This window comes from Danio aesculapii, chromosome 7 (assembly GCF_903798145.1).
Source record: "Danio aesculapii chromosome 7, fDanAes4.1, whole genome shotgun sequence".
Lineage (NCBI taxonomy): Eukaryota > Metazoa > Chordata > Actinopteri > Cypriniformes > Danionidae > Danio > Danio aesculapii.
Window position 1 is genome coordinate 13080550 of NC_079441.1, and position 18995 is coordinate 13099544.

At 34.5% G+C, this 18995-nt stretch overlaps 1 protein-coding gene across 1 annotated transcript in view; it reads right to left on the reverse strand.

Moving 5' to 3' along the window:
* LOC130231686 (A-kinase anchor protein 13) overlaps positions 1 to 15049 on the reverse strand; it is a 118237-nt gene extending 103188 nt beyond the window's left edge. Inside the window, 3 exon segments of the mRNA XM_056461061.1 lie at positions 3515 to 3588; positions 9452 to 11327; positions 14868 to 15049. Coding sequence (XP_056317036.1) covers positions 3515 to 3588; positions 9452 to 10847 — 1470 coding nt within the window. The 5' untranslated portion in view covers positions 10848 to 11327; positions 14868 to 15049.
* Between the last annotated feature and the right edge of the window lie 3946 nt (positions 15050 to 18995).

Consider the following 18995-nt stretch of genomic DNA (forward strand, 5'->3'; position numbering starts at 1 on the left):
GACGAGAGGCCACGTTATCAAGAGATCACAAACTTATATGTAGCTCTGAGATGATTTATAAGCACGCCTCTGGCTGCATTTGATAAGCAACAACGTTCTCAAGTGAAAAAAAATGATAGTTTCCCTCACTGTTATTTTTAAGCATGTATTTAACTTACTATTTATGTGGGACTTTTATTTTGAAAACGCCAAACTGTTTACTGTGCGTTACCAAAAACTATAGAATACACAAGACATGTCACTTGTATCTTTTTGAATGGGGAAAAGTGTAACTGTCAATATGGTCAGTAAAGCCCCCCCTACTAATTCAGGAGCCAATTAGTGATCGCTATATAGTAAATAAAGCCTGCCTTCTACTTTAGAAGCCAATCATCGATTACTATATGGTGAATAAAGCCTGCCTTCTAGTTCAGAAGCCAATCATCAATCATTATATGGTGAATAAAGCCTGCCTTCTACTTCAGAAGCCATTCATCGATTACTATATGGTGAATAAAGCCTGCCTTCTAGTTCAGAAGCCAATCATCAATCATTATATGGTGAATAAAGCCCGCCTTCTAGTACAGGAGCCAATCATCGATCGTTATATGGCGAATAAAGCCTGCCTTCTAGTTCAGGAGCCAATCATCGATCGCTATATGGCAAATAAAGCCCACCTTCTAATACAGGAGCCAATCATCGATCATTATATGGCGAATAAAGCCTGCCTTCTGGTTCAGGAGCCAATCATCGATCGCTATATGGCGAATAAAGCCCACCTTCTAATACAGGAGCCAATCATCGATCGCTACAGACTGATGATTCTTTGGGGGAGGGGTTTGGACCAGACATGAGTTTCTACAAATTTTGTGTGATTCAGATGTTTAGAAATGAAACTTAAGCCACTGTTGTTGTTTAATTTTATTGGTGATTCCTAATATGAAATTCAATAGTAAGCAGTTTTGGAGAATTTGATGTTTCCCAAATCAGACAGAAAGCCCGTGCATACTGCCCGAGAGGTGTTTCAAAGATGGCCACCGAGTGAAATGACTTATCGAGCCTTTGGCATTTCTGGGCAATGACAGCATGGGGCATGTTCAAACTCCCCTCAGGATGCAAAATGCAAGATTTACAGATTATAGATTTATTCAGCTTCACTCTGAAGAGGCATATGGTGTGTTTAATGGCATATGTTTTACGCATCGGATGCCCTTCCAGCCGCAACCCAGTACTGGGAAACACCCATACACTCTTGCATTCACACACATACGGCCAATTTAGTTCATCCAATTCACTTATACTTCATGTCTTTGGACTGTGGGAGAAACCTGAGGAAACCCACATGAACAAGGGGAGAACATGCAAACTTTGCACAGAAATGCCAACTGGTCCAGTCGAGACTCGAACCAGCAACCTTTTTTCTTTGAAGCGACAGTGCTAACCACTTAGGAAACATATTAAAGAATAAAACAAAGTTCACAGGAGGGCTGTTAATTTAGTCTTCAACCGATATGGCCAGATGGTTAGCAGGACTCTCAATTCTCTCTTTGAGTCTCACAAAACAAACAAATCCACACTGCTTCTGGATTTCACACCTCAATGCCACCACAGCTAGTGTTTCTGTGACCTCAGACACAAAAGCAGCTCTTCTGTCATGAATAACACGAGCATTATCATGTCATATGTGCAGCACTTTACAGTAAACAGTTGTAGTTGTAAAATATTTGTTAAAAAATGTATTTAGATTAATATGTAAAATCATATAGTCATTAAAAAAATCTATAAAACAGCATAAAGTCTCTATTAGGAAATATGAAGTCAGCGGAAATAAACAAAATAAATCTCAATGCATAAAGTTTTTATGAAGTATTTGATTGTTTTCAAGAGTTCACACTTAGATATTGTTTGACAACTGTTAGCAGGTTTGGCATGCTGTCCTGGGAGAGAACCCTGAGCTCGGAGATAGTTGAGCCCAGGGCTCCCGCCTGGTCCATAGAGCATGTAAGGGGAGTACGAGATCAGGTGGTTCTCGAGAGCTCCCCGTGGTAAAGGAGGAAAGGAGGAGAAGGGGTGGATGGGGGGTTTCTTCGGAAAACGAAGATAAGAGAGTAGTTCTAGCAAGGCTGCTTATAGTGAGTTGGGATTAATCTGATTGGCTAACTAATGAATGTAGATGAGTGGCCAGCTGCAGTCAATCATATCACGTGCTCCTCTTAAAATTAGTTTGTGAAACTTCACTTATTACTAAATGTACAAATCTTTACAAAAGCACATTTTGGCAGTATAAGATTGAAAGAGCAGAGAAATCCTATGCAGTATTATCGGAAGTGGACAAAAGACTGTTTACCTTAAGCATTTGTAGTGTATGGCATATTTTTGAACTGGAATGTGTCTCTATTGTTTACCTGTGATCTGATCAAGCAAAACGTGCCTTATTATCGCGTAAACAGGGCAGCATCAGGCATGTTAAATTCGCCATCTCCCTCTGTCTCATCTGCGTAGTCATCCTTGCCTTTCTCATAGTAATCTTCATAAACTAGCCAACATATGGTGCATAATAGCCTAGGTTGAAAAAGCACAGCAGCACGCAGGAGACGAAAACTAGACTTACTGCATCAAAGAGGCGCTCAAATTGAGCAATGACAAGAAATAATATAGATCACGCCCCCATACACATGAAAACGAAAGTAACAAGCCTGATGTAAAAATGTACAGTATAAAGTACAGATATTTGTGTAAAAATGTAAGGAGTAGAAGTAAAAAGTTGTCAGAAAAATAAGTAGTGGAGTGAAGTACTGATACAAGAAAAATCTACTTAAGTACAGTAACAAAGTATTTGTAGTTAATTACTTCCCGTCACTGGTTTTAACATTAGATTAATTTGCCTCTTGTTACAGTTATGAAATGGTTTGATAACAAGCAGGAAATGTTCAAAGGCCAATGACATGACCACATTGAAATGGTCTATACTCCAGGATATTACATCTAGATTTTCAGATGTTTACAATAATTCTCAGATGGTTATGTAATAAGTACTGTAGGTCTAAAGATGAAAGGAAGGAGCACATCTGCTATTGGTTAAACATGGGCCTGTCACCATGGGGACCCGACTAATATGAGGCTGAGAAACAGGATGCTATACTGTATTTTTTCAAGGAAATATCGCCCCCATTTGGAGCTCAGTACAGATTTATTTACTTCAAAGCAACTTTAAATACTGACCCCTTGCTGTATGTGAGGATCTCTCTGAAGGGTCCTAAAATTAGTGTATTGTGACTAAAAAGATTGGTGGATTTTGACTTATTCACATTATTCAAAAAATATGCACAATTTAATAACAGTCTAGACATTTGTCAGCATAAAACAATAAGCTGACACTAAAAATAAATCTATTGTTTCTGCACCCCAGTTATCACTGTTTTGTACAGTATGTCATTTGGCGAGTCCCAACATGCCCAATCGCATTTGTCATAAGTGAAGTGTGGTCAATTAAATATATACAGTCTTAAAATGTACAAATATTTTTAGCACTAACCACTGGTGAATCTTTTTTGTCCATGAAATCAGGCTTCTGAAAATCCGTCTGATCCTCCAAATGTGCATCAGAATCTGTGAGAAAACATTAAAAATGATGAGTCTGTTATTAAAAATAAATAGGTAAAAATAAAAAAATAAAGAGAACTACAAATAAAAAAATTTATTGATTAACTAATTAAAATGAAAAATGTAAAAATAAATAAATAAAACAAATAAAAAATGAATACATTAAATTAAACATTTTTTTTGTTTAATTTAAAAGATAATAAATTTAAATAAAAAAATATTAAACTAAATTAAATTAAATTAAAAATAATAAATTTAATTTAATTTAAAATAAAATTAAATAATGTAATACAATCTAATTACATTAAAATAAAAAATAATTGATTAATTGATTGGTTAATTTATTGGGTAATTGGTTGGTTAATTTATTTAATTACTTAATTATTTAATCATTTAATTAACCAATCATTTAATTAAATAAATAAAAATAATTAGTGAATGAATGTATCAATTTAATTATATTTTTTCAACATTTTTATTTTAAAAATATATAAAAAATTATTATTACAACAATATAATAATATACTATTATTATAAAACATTAGCCCTGTAAAAAAATAATAATCAATTGGCTCCAGAAAAAAAAAATATTTTAGCTTGATGACTTGATTACTTGACCTGTAGCCTGTGTGGGTCCTAACACCCTAGTATAATTACGGGTACTCTGTACTGCTCAGTGAGCGCCCTCTTTCGGATGAGACGTTAAACCAAGGTCGTTTAAAAAAAAGCCTCTCTGTGGTCATTAAAAATCCTATAAAAAATCTTTGAAAAAGAGAAAATAATTATTTATTTCATGAGTCGTGTGTTGCAGACTTTTTGGCCAGGGGCCTGTTTCAGTAAGGAGGTTCAAACAACTCTGAGTTTAAACTTGAACTCCGAGTTGACTTACCGAAAGATTAAAAACTCAGAACTGTTTCAGAAAAAGCTGATCAGAGTTAGGTCAATAAACTTTGAGTAGACCAACTCACAGTTAAGCTGCGGTCACACTGCACTTTTCTCACCATAGACTTCTTTTCATACGCACGCGAATGCGTCAGACTGGAAACGTAAGGTCATGCGGCTAGTCTCGCAGTTTGCTGCATTGGAAAGTTAAAGCTTGGTGAACTCTAATATAAAAGACGTGACAATAAAGAAGCGTTTCCATCCAATGAGTCAAAGAGAACAAAATCAACACTTCCTGATTGACTAGCGCCAAATATAAACAGTAAAAACTGAATTTACTGCGGTAGGAGAAGCTGCGTGAATCTTTTCCTTATTTAATAAATGACTTTGACCCATGAGACGCGGAGAACAGACACTCTTGACACGCTCCAGATGCTCTGGTGGTAATTAATAATATAATAACACTAATACTGAAACGGTTAAGGCATTTTAGAATGACCAAAACAACATTTCAGATGTTTTACAGTCTGCTCAGCCTGCTGGTTTGTCCATTCACACACATTTTCATCATCATATGATCTCTTATAACAAACCTTTTTTAATACACATACTGGAATTTGTTCAGTAAAAGTGTTTCCATCGTAGTTTAAGCGAATCTTTTCTTATTGAATAAAAAGTTTATCCTCCTCAGTTATGCGCAGATGTTTTTTATGCCTATTTTCAAAAGTTATATGCATCTTGGCGTTTCCATCAACCGGTTTTGTATGCGCATATTCAAAATGCTGACAGAAACTCAGAGTTTAGAGAATAAAGCCTGCTCCTGACCAAGTTAGGTTCACAGAGTAAGTTGTCACGGTAACTGACTCTGAGTAAAAGTAACCTCTCTTTCAGAAACAGGCTTGACTTACCCTGCTTTCTCGAGCTTGACAAACCTGCCATTTTCAAACGGAAAACCCAGAGATTCTCTAATTTCAAGGTTAACATACACGGAGTTTTCACTTAACCTCCTTTCTGAAATGGGGCCCAGGTGAGACTTGCAAATAAGATCTTCATCTCAATGTGTTTTTTTTTTTTATCTGGTTAAATAAAGAAAAATGTTATTATAAATGATTTATTAAAACTATTATGTTTAACAAGAAGCTGAAAAATTCTTCTCTCTGTTAAACAGCACTGGCCAAATAAGGAATTACCATTTCAAAGAATGGCTAATAAGTTAGTCTTCAACTGTATATATAAAAACACTAGTTCACTCAAGAATGGAAAATGTGAGTCAATTTATTATTAGCGATAAATGAAACAAAAAACAAATCCTGCTTCAACCAAAAAGGATATTTCTGGAATTTGTAAGCCTGACTATTTGGGTTCAGTTACGTAACTCTGCAAAGATAACAACACGCTTTAAAAACATGGGTGTACCAATGTACTTTTTTGGTTACTGTGAGAATGAAAAGGAAAAAAAAGGGTCAGGAAATGACTGCTGACCTCGTCTTGTTACTTCACTTCCCTGGACATCCCATAATGACATCACCTGTTTCTAGGCTACATTTTGTTATGTACATAAATCATGAAGGATACACCCTGTTCTCTCAGGCGTTTGTGCGATGGAGACGCACAGGCTACTTACAATTATTCTGCTGGATCTGAGAGGCATAATTATTTGACTGTGGTTTATCATGGCAGGCAGTTGCTGTTAAAGAGACTTGGAGCCCCTGTTACACAATCACACTGTAATATCTGACCTGTAATGAAATTAAATGTAGATCTCTGGTTTCAATTCATTATAGTTTTTATTATCTATCTATTTATTCATTCACTCACTCATTTTCCTTTGACTTAGTCCCTTATTTAACAGGGGTCGCTACACAGTGGAATGTACCCCCAACATTTCCAGCATATGTTTTACGCAGCAGATGCCCCTTCAGCTGCAACCCAGTACTAGGAAACACCCATACACTCTCACATTAACACATACACTCATACACTACAGCCAAATTTGTTTACCTAATTCACCTATAGTGCATGTCTTTGGACTGTGGGGGAAACAGAAATGCAGATGGGGAGGGGGGATTCAATAAATATATTTGGGAGAAAAAAAACTGTGGATCTTGGAGATGGATGTTAACACTGTTTCTCCTTGATTCAGTATAATCTCAGTTATATCTCTTGAACCAGCAATACTGTTGTGCAACTCTAAATGTTATTAAAAATCATATAATACAGCATTTTTCAAAACAGTTTTGAAGGTTTTGTATCACCTGATACATCCCGCAGCTATTACAAACTGGATTATATGATGCAATTAATGTAAATGCAATTAAATTATGCGGAACACAAACGTTTGCATTTAGCTGAATGAAAATGGAACATGAGCTCACAGTTATTTCCCATGGCTATACCATCAAACACAGACAACCAAAATAAACAGTTTATCGACAGTCACTGATTATAGTGGGTTCTACAATTTTTAGTCATGTTGCGCCACTCACTTTTGTCAACTTTATCAACATTGCATTTGAACATGAAATACTTTGAATACTTCTCCACATTTGTTTGCTTGTTTTAAGTAAAGCAACAAAATGAGAACCTAGAAAGAGTCGAAGTACAGATAATAGTCATTCTATTATCTACTAGTCATTCTATTATCTGTTATTCTAAAACAGTGTTGGGGTAAATTACTTTTGAATGTAATGCATTACAATATTGAGTTACTCTTCAAAAAAGTAACTATTTGAGTTACTTAGTTACTTTTTATGGACAGTAATGTGTTACATTACTTCTGCGTTACTTTTTCTTACCTGGCTAAGGCTTGATTTCTTTCAGAACTTGCATGTTTTTTTTTTATAAATAGAGGTTAATTTAAATGTGCATTTTTTTGAATGTGTGACGTAATTTCAAATACCTATAAAGGTGGTACATAAAGTAACCCCTCTCCATTTGGTTTTTATCATAGCTCTGGCATTGAGAGTGATTGAGTCTGTGACAGAACATTAAAAATTATGTTTATGAGTGAGATATTAAAAAGAGAGAAGAAAATAAAAAAAAATAATAATTTAATTAATTGAAACAAAAATAAATAAATAATTAAAATAAGATAACAAAATGCATTAAAATAGAAAAATAAATAAAATAAATGAATTTAAAATAAAATAAAGTAAAATTAAATTAAATGTAAAAAATAAGACATAATAAAATATAATACAATTACATTAAACATAAAATAATGAATGAATAAATAATAAATTAATTAATTTAAAAATGTAATTATTTTTCAAACATTTCTTAATAAGAGATAAATTAGTTATTAAGGCTGTAATAAAATATATATTTAAAATGTATTATTATTACAATAATATAATAATATGGTAATATTGTTATATACTATTATAATAATACATTGCATAGCCCTGTTAAAAAAAAAAAAACAATTGGCTCCAGAAAAAAAAAAAAAAAAAAAAAAAAAAAAAAAAAAAAAAAAAAAAAAAAAAAAAAAAAAAAAAAAAAATCGCACTTTAAGCTGAATACTAGTAGCTTGCAAAATAACTAGTAAAATATTATGTACTGTCATAAAAACCAACCAATACTATTTGGTTTTATCACAGCTCTGTCAGTGAGAGTGGTTCAGCTCAAGCGCATCAAATGAAAAGCATTGAGAAGCGTATTTAAGGGGACGAGCCATATCCAATACTAGAGAGCATTTCATTGGTCAGAAGATTTGATGCGAAACTGTAGTATGAGGTAATGTCAAAAAAGGATCCATTTAGGCTTAAGTGCCAAACTTCAAGCTTTTGATGCTCAAATTTTTGAAATGTTGGAGCCCATGTGTTTTTCACATATGGCACACAAAGGATTGATATTGACAGGATTGATATTGACAGTAAATAAAACTGAAAATTGTGGATAGGATGGAATCAGAAAGAGTCAGTGAGTCGGGACTTGAACTCGGAACACCTGCAGCCCATCTGCACTATATGACCAGGTTATGGGTGCAGATGTTTTTTATTTTATTTTTTTTTACCTTAATTGTGTTTACATCTGACGTTTCAAAGTAATTTTGATTATAATGAATGACACTGATTATTGCGGGTTCTTTTGTTGTTAGCTTTGTTGCACTCGCATCTGGTGTAGACACAGCATTATCTTTGCAGACTCAACTTGAAAATCACAGTGGTTAATCTTGCCAATTCTAGCTTTAAACTGTTACAGAGACCTTCTGCTATGATCCTCTGTGCGTTTTTGTTTTGTTGTAACCCTCTCGGTCTCCGGAAAACATAATCCATTTGGTCAAAAGTGACCAAAGACCACAACTTTTTTTTTCTTCAGGAAAATCAATTGAAATTATAATTATAAAATTATAATTTTTATAATATTTTTTCTGTTTCAGTTTGCATTTTGAGAGGATTGGTTAAAAAAAAAATTATTCATGAAGTAAATAATATCCTTTTTTCACCATTAAAAACAATGAGATTTTTTCAGTGCAGTATTTCTAATTAGAATACAGACTCTCCTATTCAAATATTGATGAAATTAAATACAATTTTGAAAAGGCAGATTAGCACCATCAGGTTGAAAAAAAAGAAAGAAAAACTTGAGTAATGGCATAGCGTAACCACTGGATACCTGTATTGCTCTCTATAGAACAGCTTGTGAATTCCTAGTGGTTTTTAAAATATAATTACTATATTTTATAGTTCTATAATATTCTATAATTACTGGAAAAATTATAGCATCTTCAAGATGATAGCGGAAGCACAAACAATATTCATATCCACTGATGTAAAGCAAACATGTTAAGAATCAATTTGAATCAATTTCATGCTGTTAAATACTCAGTCCTACTACATTATATGCTCTATCAAACTGTGTAAACTAATGTTATGCTAATGTTCATATACAATAAAGAACTATACTTTGGATCTGAGAAGGTCTCGCTTATTTTACATAAAATACATACATTCTAAATATATACAATTTTGATAGTTTAACTCACCTTTCACCAGCTCTTCATGCGATGGTTGTCCAACTTCATTCACTGCACCTGCCTCCACTCGAGACATGGGATCTAAGCTTTCTTGGGCTTGTTGGGGACATACAGAAGAAACTATAACATCCTCCTCATCAAGAGTATTCGGGACATGTAAGGAACCATCTACATGTTCACTGTGGACTGAAGCACCCAGCAGATCTTGTGCATTGACAGCCAGGCTTTTCTCAGAGATTCCAGACTTATTTGACTTGAGCATATCTGAAAGTTGAACTAATTCACCTTGATCTCCTGATTTTTTAGTATGTTCTCTTGATATATCTGTATCTGTGTACATGACCTCACTGTTTGATGTCATATCCTGCATGGGAACCAAAGAGGAGTCCTCTGTTAGACTTGCTTTCTCTATATCTGTAGGATTCGCTGACTCAGGAACTTCCTCCAGAGTTTCACAAACAGGTTTGTTTTCCTGGATGTTTTCCATCACCTCACTGCTAGAACCTAAAACAGGCTCCAGATCTTCAGGTTCTAAGGTGTCCTCGCTTGACGCATGAGATTGAGACTCGGTTCGCAAGTCATCGTAAGAACTTAAATGTTTCTCACTTCCATCTTCCACTGCATCTTCAATTGAATAAATTGTTTTTTCTACAGGCAGAAGTTCTTGATTTATTTCATGCCGTTGTGAAACGCTCTCATATTCAGCAACAAAAGTCCTTCCAAGACCTTCCTTTGGTTCCTCCCCATTGATTTCCAAGTACGGAATTTCCGAAGCCTCCTGAAACTCTTCATTAGCATCTTCTACTTCAAAGTTTATTGAAGAATTAAGGTCATCTTGAGTGCTTCCACAAACATTTCTCTCAAATTCCTTCAGAGATTGAGTTTCCCGCTCACCCAAATCATCTCGACAGGAACAAATCTCATTTTCAACCAAATCTAGAGATGTATCTCCATCTGGATTGAAGTTTCTTGAAGAATTAAGATCACCTTGACTGCTTTCACAAACATCTCCCTCAGATTTCTTCAGCGTTTGAGTTTCCCGCTCACCCAAATCATGTTGACAGGAACGAATCTCATTTTCGACCAAATCTAGAGATGTGTCTCCATCTGAATTGAAGTTTCTTGAAGAATTAAGATCACCCTGACTGCTTTCACAAACATCTCCCTCAGATTTCTTCATCGTTTGAGTTTCCCCCTCACCCAAATCTTGACAAGAACAAATCTCATTCTCAACCAAATCTAGAGATGTATCTCCATCTGGATTGTCGTCTAAAGGATCCTCGCTTTCTTCTATGAGATCTTCATATCGATCATCATCCTCCTCATCACTCTCAGCTCCTCGAGAAGAAGAAGAAGATTCAACATCCGAGCTTTCCGGCGTGTCCAAAGACTGAGTGATTCCCATATCTCCAGTCTCCCCAATAGCACTACTCTCCTCCAAAACTGTCTCCTCAACAGAGATTTCCCTTTCAGGCCCCTCCGCTTTATCAGCTTCCTCTTTCTGTCGTCTGCAGGAAAACTCTATGCCCTGTAAAGCATCACTCCTATCTCCAATAAATCCACCAGCAGCTGAACTCTCCTCTTGCTCTCCGCAATCGCTCACAGTGTTTTCACAAGCATACGCCCGCTGATCCTCACTATTGCCATTGTGTAGGAGAGCCAGGACCGAGGGTCCTCCGTCACCCTCCCTGTTCTGCGATGGATCCAGACAGTCATTACGTTCTGCTTTGTTTTCCTGTGTGCTAAAAAGAGCGCACCCTCCTTCTGTCCTATCAAGGGAGTCGTGGGGTGAAACTTCACAACAGCGATCTCTGGTCTCCGGGTCGTCATCACATTCTTGGGCAATGTGCGGAGACTTTGAGCTCTGCTGAAATCCAACTCCTCCCTGAACATGAACAGAGAACAGCTTTAGATTTTTTTCAGTCTTTCAAACGATTGTCTAAGTCTACAGTTATGCCAGTGCAATGACCTACTGCGACGTATGGTGGAGGTTGAAATGTGAGGGATATTTCTTGGCAGACAAGCTGCCTTCTGTCGACTGCATAATAGAGGGTATTCATTTAGCTGGCATTCCCGAAAGGAAAAGTGACTTACTAATGAGAAAGACAACTAATTGATTCATCACTAAGAGGCATATGAGAAGTACAACGTCTGAGAAAACCAAAACTGTTATGAATAAAGCCATTTTTATTCAACTTTGTAATAAAGTTTTGTTGGTTGATATTAGTTAAGATTTATATTTTATGTTATTAACATAAATAAACAACAAACATTACATTTATTATAGTACTTAAGCATCTAGCCATTCATTGTTAGATCTTGTTAACGCACAGTACAATAATGTTAACAAGCACAGACTTTAATAATGCATTGGTAAATGTTGAACTGTGCTTAATAATAAACTCTGTACTAGTAGTTTTCATTCTTAGTACATGGTAGCAAATACATTAACTTGTGAACTTGTGACCATTAGTTTTAATAAAACATTTTAATATATGTATATTTTATTTTAAAAGCTGTTCTTTTGATGAACTCTTTCCATATTTTGTAGCAAAGACTAAGATGTATAGGGTTTAGTACAAGAGTGTTGAAATGGTTTCATAATTCATTGACTGGAAGAACTCGGTGTGTTTCTATAGAAAATCATATCTCTGCTCCTTTAACAGTAAAGACAGGTGTTCCTCAAGGTTCATATTTGGGCCCAATTTTATTCCTTATTTATATAGATGTACTTGGTAAAGCTGTTGAGTTGGCAAATGTACACTTTTATGCAGACGACACAATTATTTACACTGGCTTCATCTGTAGAAAGGGCAATAGAATAGAAATAGGCAATATAAATTGCTTTTAATTCATTCCAAATGTCTCTTGGGTCCTTAAAATTAGTATTGAATGCAAAAAAAACTAACTACATGATCTTTACAAGATCCAGATTATCAATACACGATTTTAACATTAAAACGTTAAATGGCAGACAGATTGAACAAGTTTTATCTAATATTTATTTAGGTGTCTGACTTGATAAGTTGACTTATAGCTGTCATATTGATAGCCTTTTACAAAACTCAGACTAATATTAGGTTATTTAAAAAAAAGGTTCTCCTTCGCAGCTTGAGAGTACACTTCTATCAGTATTGGATTACAGAGATTTATTTTATATACACGCACCTCTGAAGTAAAAAAATTGGATATTGTTTATCATAGTGCATTAAGATTTGTCACTGGTTCAAGTGCACACACACTTCACTGTAATTTATATAAATTGACAGAATGGACCTCATTACAGTTAAAGAAAATACAACATATCTTAGTTTTTATTTTTAAAGCTTTAGTTGGTAATATACCACAGTATATATCTAGTTTGGTGGAGTACTGTTCAAATACTTACAATACCAGATCAGCAGATATATTCTTACTTAAGATGCCATTTTTTTTCACACAGTTAGCTCGATCTGTATTCTCTTAGTATGCTCCATATGTATGGAATGTGCTTCAACACATACTACATATGAAATCCTTACCATCTATCGCTATATTTAAAAATATTCTATAGACTGTCAATTTAGAACAGTGCACATGTTTTAACAATTGATTATGGTTTATACTATTTTTGTGTGTGTTTATGTGTTGTGAAATGTATTTTTTATTGTTTGCATCTTGATCCTATACCACCTGTCTTGGCCAGAAATCTCTGGTAGACGAGATATTGTATCTCAATGGGACATTGCTGGTTAAATAAATAAATAAATAAATTCAAAGGAAAGTTTTTGTTTTAAAGTATCAAGGTTTTCAATATAATATATTAAGCAGAAAATCACATTAAAATAAATCAGTTTTTTGAGTGACAAATCAACAAATTATAAGGGTTTCTTGAAGATGACATGACACTGAGGACTGAAGTAATGACTAAATATATAATATTTGATTAACATATCATATGTGGCCCAAAATACTATGCATGTAGCCAAAAAAGTTCCTACGGTACTGTTAGGACAACAGTATCTCCAGCAGAAAAGATATCCAAAGATACCATTTTTAAAACTAACAAAAACAGCAGAAGTCAATGATTCGTTTAAATTATTTAGCCCGACATGTTTACTGCTCCAAAATATTTTAAATGTTTCTCAAAATAAAATATATTGTGTTCAAAGGGGAAAAAAGTTTTTTTGTCTTTTACCCAGACATTTAAAAAGAATATATTTTAGAGTAGTAATCACAATATCATGAAACCATGATATTTTTATCCAAGGTTATCATACCGTCAGAATCTTATACTGGCCCATGCCTAATGTCCATTGCTAAGAAATTAATTTGTGCAACTTTTTAATGTAATTTTCTAAACATTTATATTTTTTTGAACCCTAAGATTACAGATTTTTAAATAGCTGTATCTCAGCCAAATATTATCCTATTCTAACAAACCATAAATGGATGGAAAGCCTTTATATTTAGCTTTCATATTGTGTATGAATCTCAAATCTCAAAACTGACACAAGGTTTCATATATTAAAATAGAAAAGTCATTTTAAATCAAAATCAAAGTCATTTTCAAATTAATTCTAAGAACATTTGCTTATTTATTGACTTGTTTATATCCAGTGGGTAAAGTAAAAAAAAAAATCCTCAGTAATGTACACACAGCACCCCCATATTGACAGAAAAGGTCTACCTTCCAACAAGACAATGATCCCAAGCACACAGCTAAAATAACAAAAAACGGTTTTGCAAAACAACTATGTGACTGTTCTTGAATGGCCCAGCCAGAGCCCTGACTTAAACCCAATTAAGCATCTCTGGAGAGACCAAAAAATGTCTGTCCACCAATGTTTACCATTCAACCTGACAGAACTGGAAAAGATCAGTAAAGAGAAATGGCAGAGGATCCCCAAATCCAGGTGTGAAAACTTGTTGCATCTTTCCCAAAAAGACTCATGGCTGTATTAGATCAAAAGGGTGCTTAAATACTGAGCAAAGGGTCTGAATACCTTAGACCATGTGATATTTCAGTTTTCCTTTTTTTAATAAATCTGCAAAAATGTCAACAATTATGTGTTTTTCTGTCAATATGTGGTGCTGTGTGTACATTAATAAGGAAAAAAATTAACTACGATTATTTTAGCAAATGGCTGCAATATAACAAAGAGTTTAAAAAAAATTAAGGGGGTCGGAATACTTTTCGTACTCAATGTACATGCTCCTGTTGGTACAAAATCAATTTTACATGTTAAATACTTAGAAAGAATATAAGCATCTGACTTATTTTAATGAATCCATCATTATAACTTTATACAGTCATCACCATTTGTCAAGACTACTCATATATTGCCTGAATAATTAATCTCTGAAACGTGCATAAAAACTCAAACAAATGATCTGAAGAGCAGAGAAGAAAATAAATGATTACCCAAATCTAAATCAAACCGACCTGACTCTCCTTCCCCTGACAATGGCGGAGGATCAGTCTGTGCAGTTCCAGGATGTCGGCCTGCAGGCTGGGTGGTGCAGCGCCAGGCTCCGTGCCCACAGAGAGGGTGTAGGTGTTCAGTGAGGGGTGGTGCTGTAACACACGACCGCCCGAGGTGGAGATCTGTCTGGTCGTCTCGATGCCAGTGTCTGTCTCTGAATCCTCCCTAAATCAAAACAAGCCATCAGATGAACAGGATATGCTCAAACGGCTCCATTTCAACAAAATAACACACCGCTGTCATCAAGACACTTAATATAATTACACTGCAGGTCAAACGTTTGGCATCAGTAAGAAGCTTTTTCTGCTGCCCAAGGTTGTGCATATTTTAAAATGATTATAATTTAAAGATGAATGTAGATATTCTGTGATTCATTCACTTTTTCATCATCATCATCATCGTACCATTTCTTCGTTCTGATATACGGATTCGCTGTTTTGTTATGATAGATTATAACTGGAACTCAGTTATTAATAATTTCAAAAACATGTTTTTTTCCTGTTTCAAAGTTTTTATTTTAAAAGGTAAAAAATATATATTTTAATTAATAAAAATTCCCATTATAAGTATTTTTTATTTCACTCTTGAACAGTTTATTATGGCGTAATGAATATAAATAAAGCAAATTTTAATGGTACCGTATCACAATTGCCACAAAAAAATACAATTAAATAAAAATAAAAAAAACACAGAAAAAAAGCAGCCCAGCGGTTTTTAAAATTGTATACATTTTAAAATTGTATAATTTAAATATTCTATAAAAAGAAATGTGCCTTATTGCTCATAACCATGCCTTTAAGCCATCACTCAATGACTCCACATTTTCAATTTGGTCCAGTGAATGGTCACTGTAAAAGACTTGTACATGGATGGTAAATTTGCTACATTTCCTCAGCTGAAACAAAAATTGTATCTTTTACCATCACATTTTTATTAGATATCTACAGCTGAGAAACTATGTTCGTACATCTATCCCCCACTTTGAACTATTAGCAGATGAACATGATGTATATAAATTACTTTCTGCCTCTCCTGATGCCTCTAATTTGATTTCCCATTTTATAGACGTTTTTAATGATCAGTTTGACATATCGACCTTGTACTTGAAAGATTCCTGGGAGAAAGATTTAGGCATTCAAATTACCAATGAGGACTGGGAAAAGTCTTTCAAGGTCATAAATACATGTTCTCTTAACTCCAGACATCAACTAATCCAATATAAAGTAGTACATCGGCTTCATTATTTTAGGGTTAAACTTAATAAATTCTACCCCTCCATTTCCTCTAAATGTAATAAATGTGAATCTGCGGAAGGCTCTTTAGGACATCTTTTTTGGTCATGCCCAAAACTTTTGGAGCGAAATTTTCAACTTCTACTCTGAGGCTTATTCTTGTGACCTTGCCCCTGATCCAGCAATCGCTGTTTTTGGTTGGTCTGACTCACTTCGTGGGTTTAGTCATCAAATTAAAAAAGCTGTTCAATATGGAATGGTGTTAGCTAAAAAAATTATTCTTTATTTATGGAAAGAGCCATCAAAACCACTTTTTAAATCCTGGCTTTTAGAATTCTCTACCACTTTACATTTAGAGAGGCTAAGACACAATCTTTCTGATAACATTGCCGGCTTTGAAGCCACCTGGAAACCCTTTTTTAATTATTTATCAAATGCCCAGGATAACAGTTTAAAGGTATAACCCTGTTATCATCTGCAAGATCACCATATTGCCTGCGCCCACTGGCCTAGATATAAATGTGTAACATTGTTGACCCATGTATAATATTGGAGGAACTGATGTAATAATGGTTTTAAAATCTTTTTTTTCTGACTTACTGTATGTCTTTTTTTTTTTTCTTTTTTCCCCATTGCCTCTGTTTTGTCTTTATAATCGTTGTTGCTTTCTGTATCGCTCTGTGTTGCTTTAAGAAAATAAAAATATAATATTCAAAAAAAAAAGAAAAGAAATGTGTGCACATCTGAGATTCTCAAGGCAGGTGCTCGATCAAAAACAAACACAGTGTAAAAAGTCAAAAGAAAATAAGTACACTGCCACTTTAGCTCTTAAAAGGTTTCGACCTACATGGTCTTCATCAGGTTAACCTGTTGAACCTGTTGCACTATTCTGTGCCTCTGAAAGGCTGTATTTAAATTTCTGTCATGTTTCGTCTGGTGCAAACAGCCAAATCACTGCAAATCTCCTCACACAGGGTGTTGTTAGGACACAGGGTTATAGTGTAACCTGCTCACCTAATGTTTACATTCTTAATATTTATATTATTTGCAAATTAATAACCACCTCATGTGAAAATCTGCATCTGCGTCTCATTTCGGAGTCTGCTACTGTCCACCAGAGGTTGAATTTCTGTCATGGACACAGACTTTGAGAGCCTTTCTGACTGAATGAATGAATGAATGAAATATGCTGTTTTCCATGAAGGCAACAAGGGGTGCTGAAATATAATTGGCTAAACTGGCATTGGGCGGGTTAAACGGAACAAAACAAGGATGGAAGTTCTGACACCTCACATTTTCAAAGCAGAATATCTGACTTCAGCATTGTTTTTCAGATAAACAAGAATGTTCACTTGGCATGTTTCTTAAATATCTGCAAACATATTATGGTTTTTATATACTTTAGAAGAGTCAAAGCCTTACATACAGCACCTTTAAAAATGTTTTCTTTTCTTTTTTTTTTTTACATTTGACTAATAGTGTACATCCTAATAACATGTACTACTTTCATCTATTTATTCAAGAGAGGCTGCAAAAAAGCATCCAATTAAACAAGTCAAGTTATTATGCAGTGAAATGTCTATTTTTTTACTCATTTGCCAACTGGAGTGTGTTAATAATAAGAGGTAACGGTTAAAATATGGGCCTGGAGTGTTGACTAATGCTGGGTGGAGTGATTTTTGTCAACAAGGTCAGAGGAAAGCAATTGTCACTGCTGTCTGAAGCAGCACAGCGCAGATGAAAGAGTAATATTTGATTATCCTGCTTTAATGTCTCATCAATGAAATTAAACAAAGAGCTAATGGAGACCTCCTGTTTCTCAGATGTTTCTTGTGAGGGGAACAAGCAACCCAACTTGATGTCAGAATGATTTTAAATGTCTGGAAAAACTTAAATGGACAAAAAAAGTGGTTTTACATGGACAGAAAACATGTCAAATGTAAATTAAGGGTCTAGTTTTAGACTTTACAATAAAAATAACAAACATTACAATAATAATAATAATAGTTTTACCTTGATTTTACATTGATTTTATGCATTTTATAAAACCGGACTCAAATCTGAACGCTCAACACTGTACAAGGTGAGCTACCAAGCAAACTGACCACGCCAAAAAAGGTGAGGTAAACATATTCAATTACAATTCATAGACACTGTTGAGTTGTTTTGTCTTATATATTTGTTTTTGTGCATTGAGATGCACACAAATAATCCTTTATTCATAAATAATACATCCCTGTAAACATCATTATTGTGAAAATGAACAAAAGTTGTTGCGTCATACTACTCCCGTAGCACTAGAAACTGCCGTCAGACATACTTTTTTGTGAAACTGCAAAAACTTACATCAACATAAAGTAGGTTAAAGCACATATATCCAATGAGCCTGTATCGTATATTTTAATGTGTCAAATAATTTCTGTAAAAAATAAAATGTCAAATTGTGTGTTGACAGCTTAACTATTCCTCAAAGTCTTGCTTTAGATACAATGTGTATCTAATTAGGGTTGTTAAGTATTGGCTTCAGTACCAACTGGTACTGACATTTTAAAAATGCCAATTGGCAGCTAAAATTTGATCACTGTTGAGTGTATTCTTAAAGGCTGTTCACACAGAACACGATTTTCCTTTTCAATGGCGACTCCGAACGGTTGCGTCTCGCATTTTAAGAATCCAAAATGCCTTTGGTGTCAATAAGCCCTTGAACATCTGATTTGCCATTGTGTTCATGTGCTCAACAGCTGTGACTATGATAGTCCGTGAAGGTTTGCTAAAAGTAATTTGAGAAGTCTAATATGTAGTATTCAATAGTATCATATTCAATGGATGAACTTTAAAGAGACTAATGACCAGGCC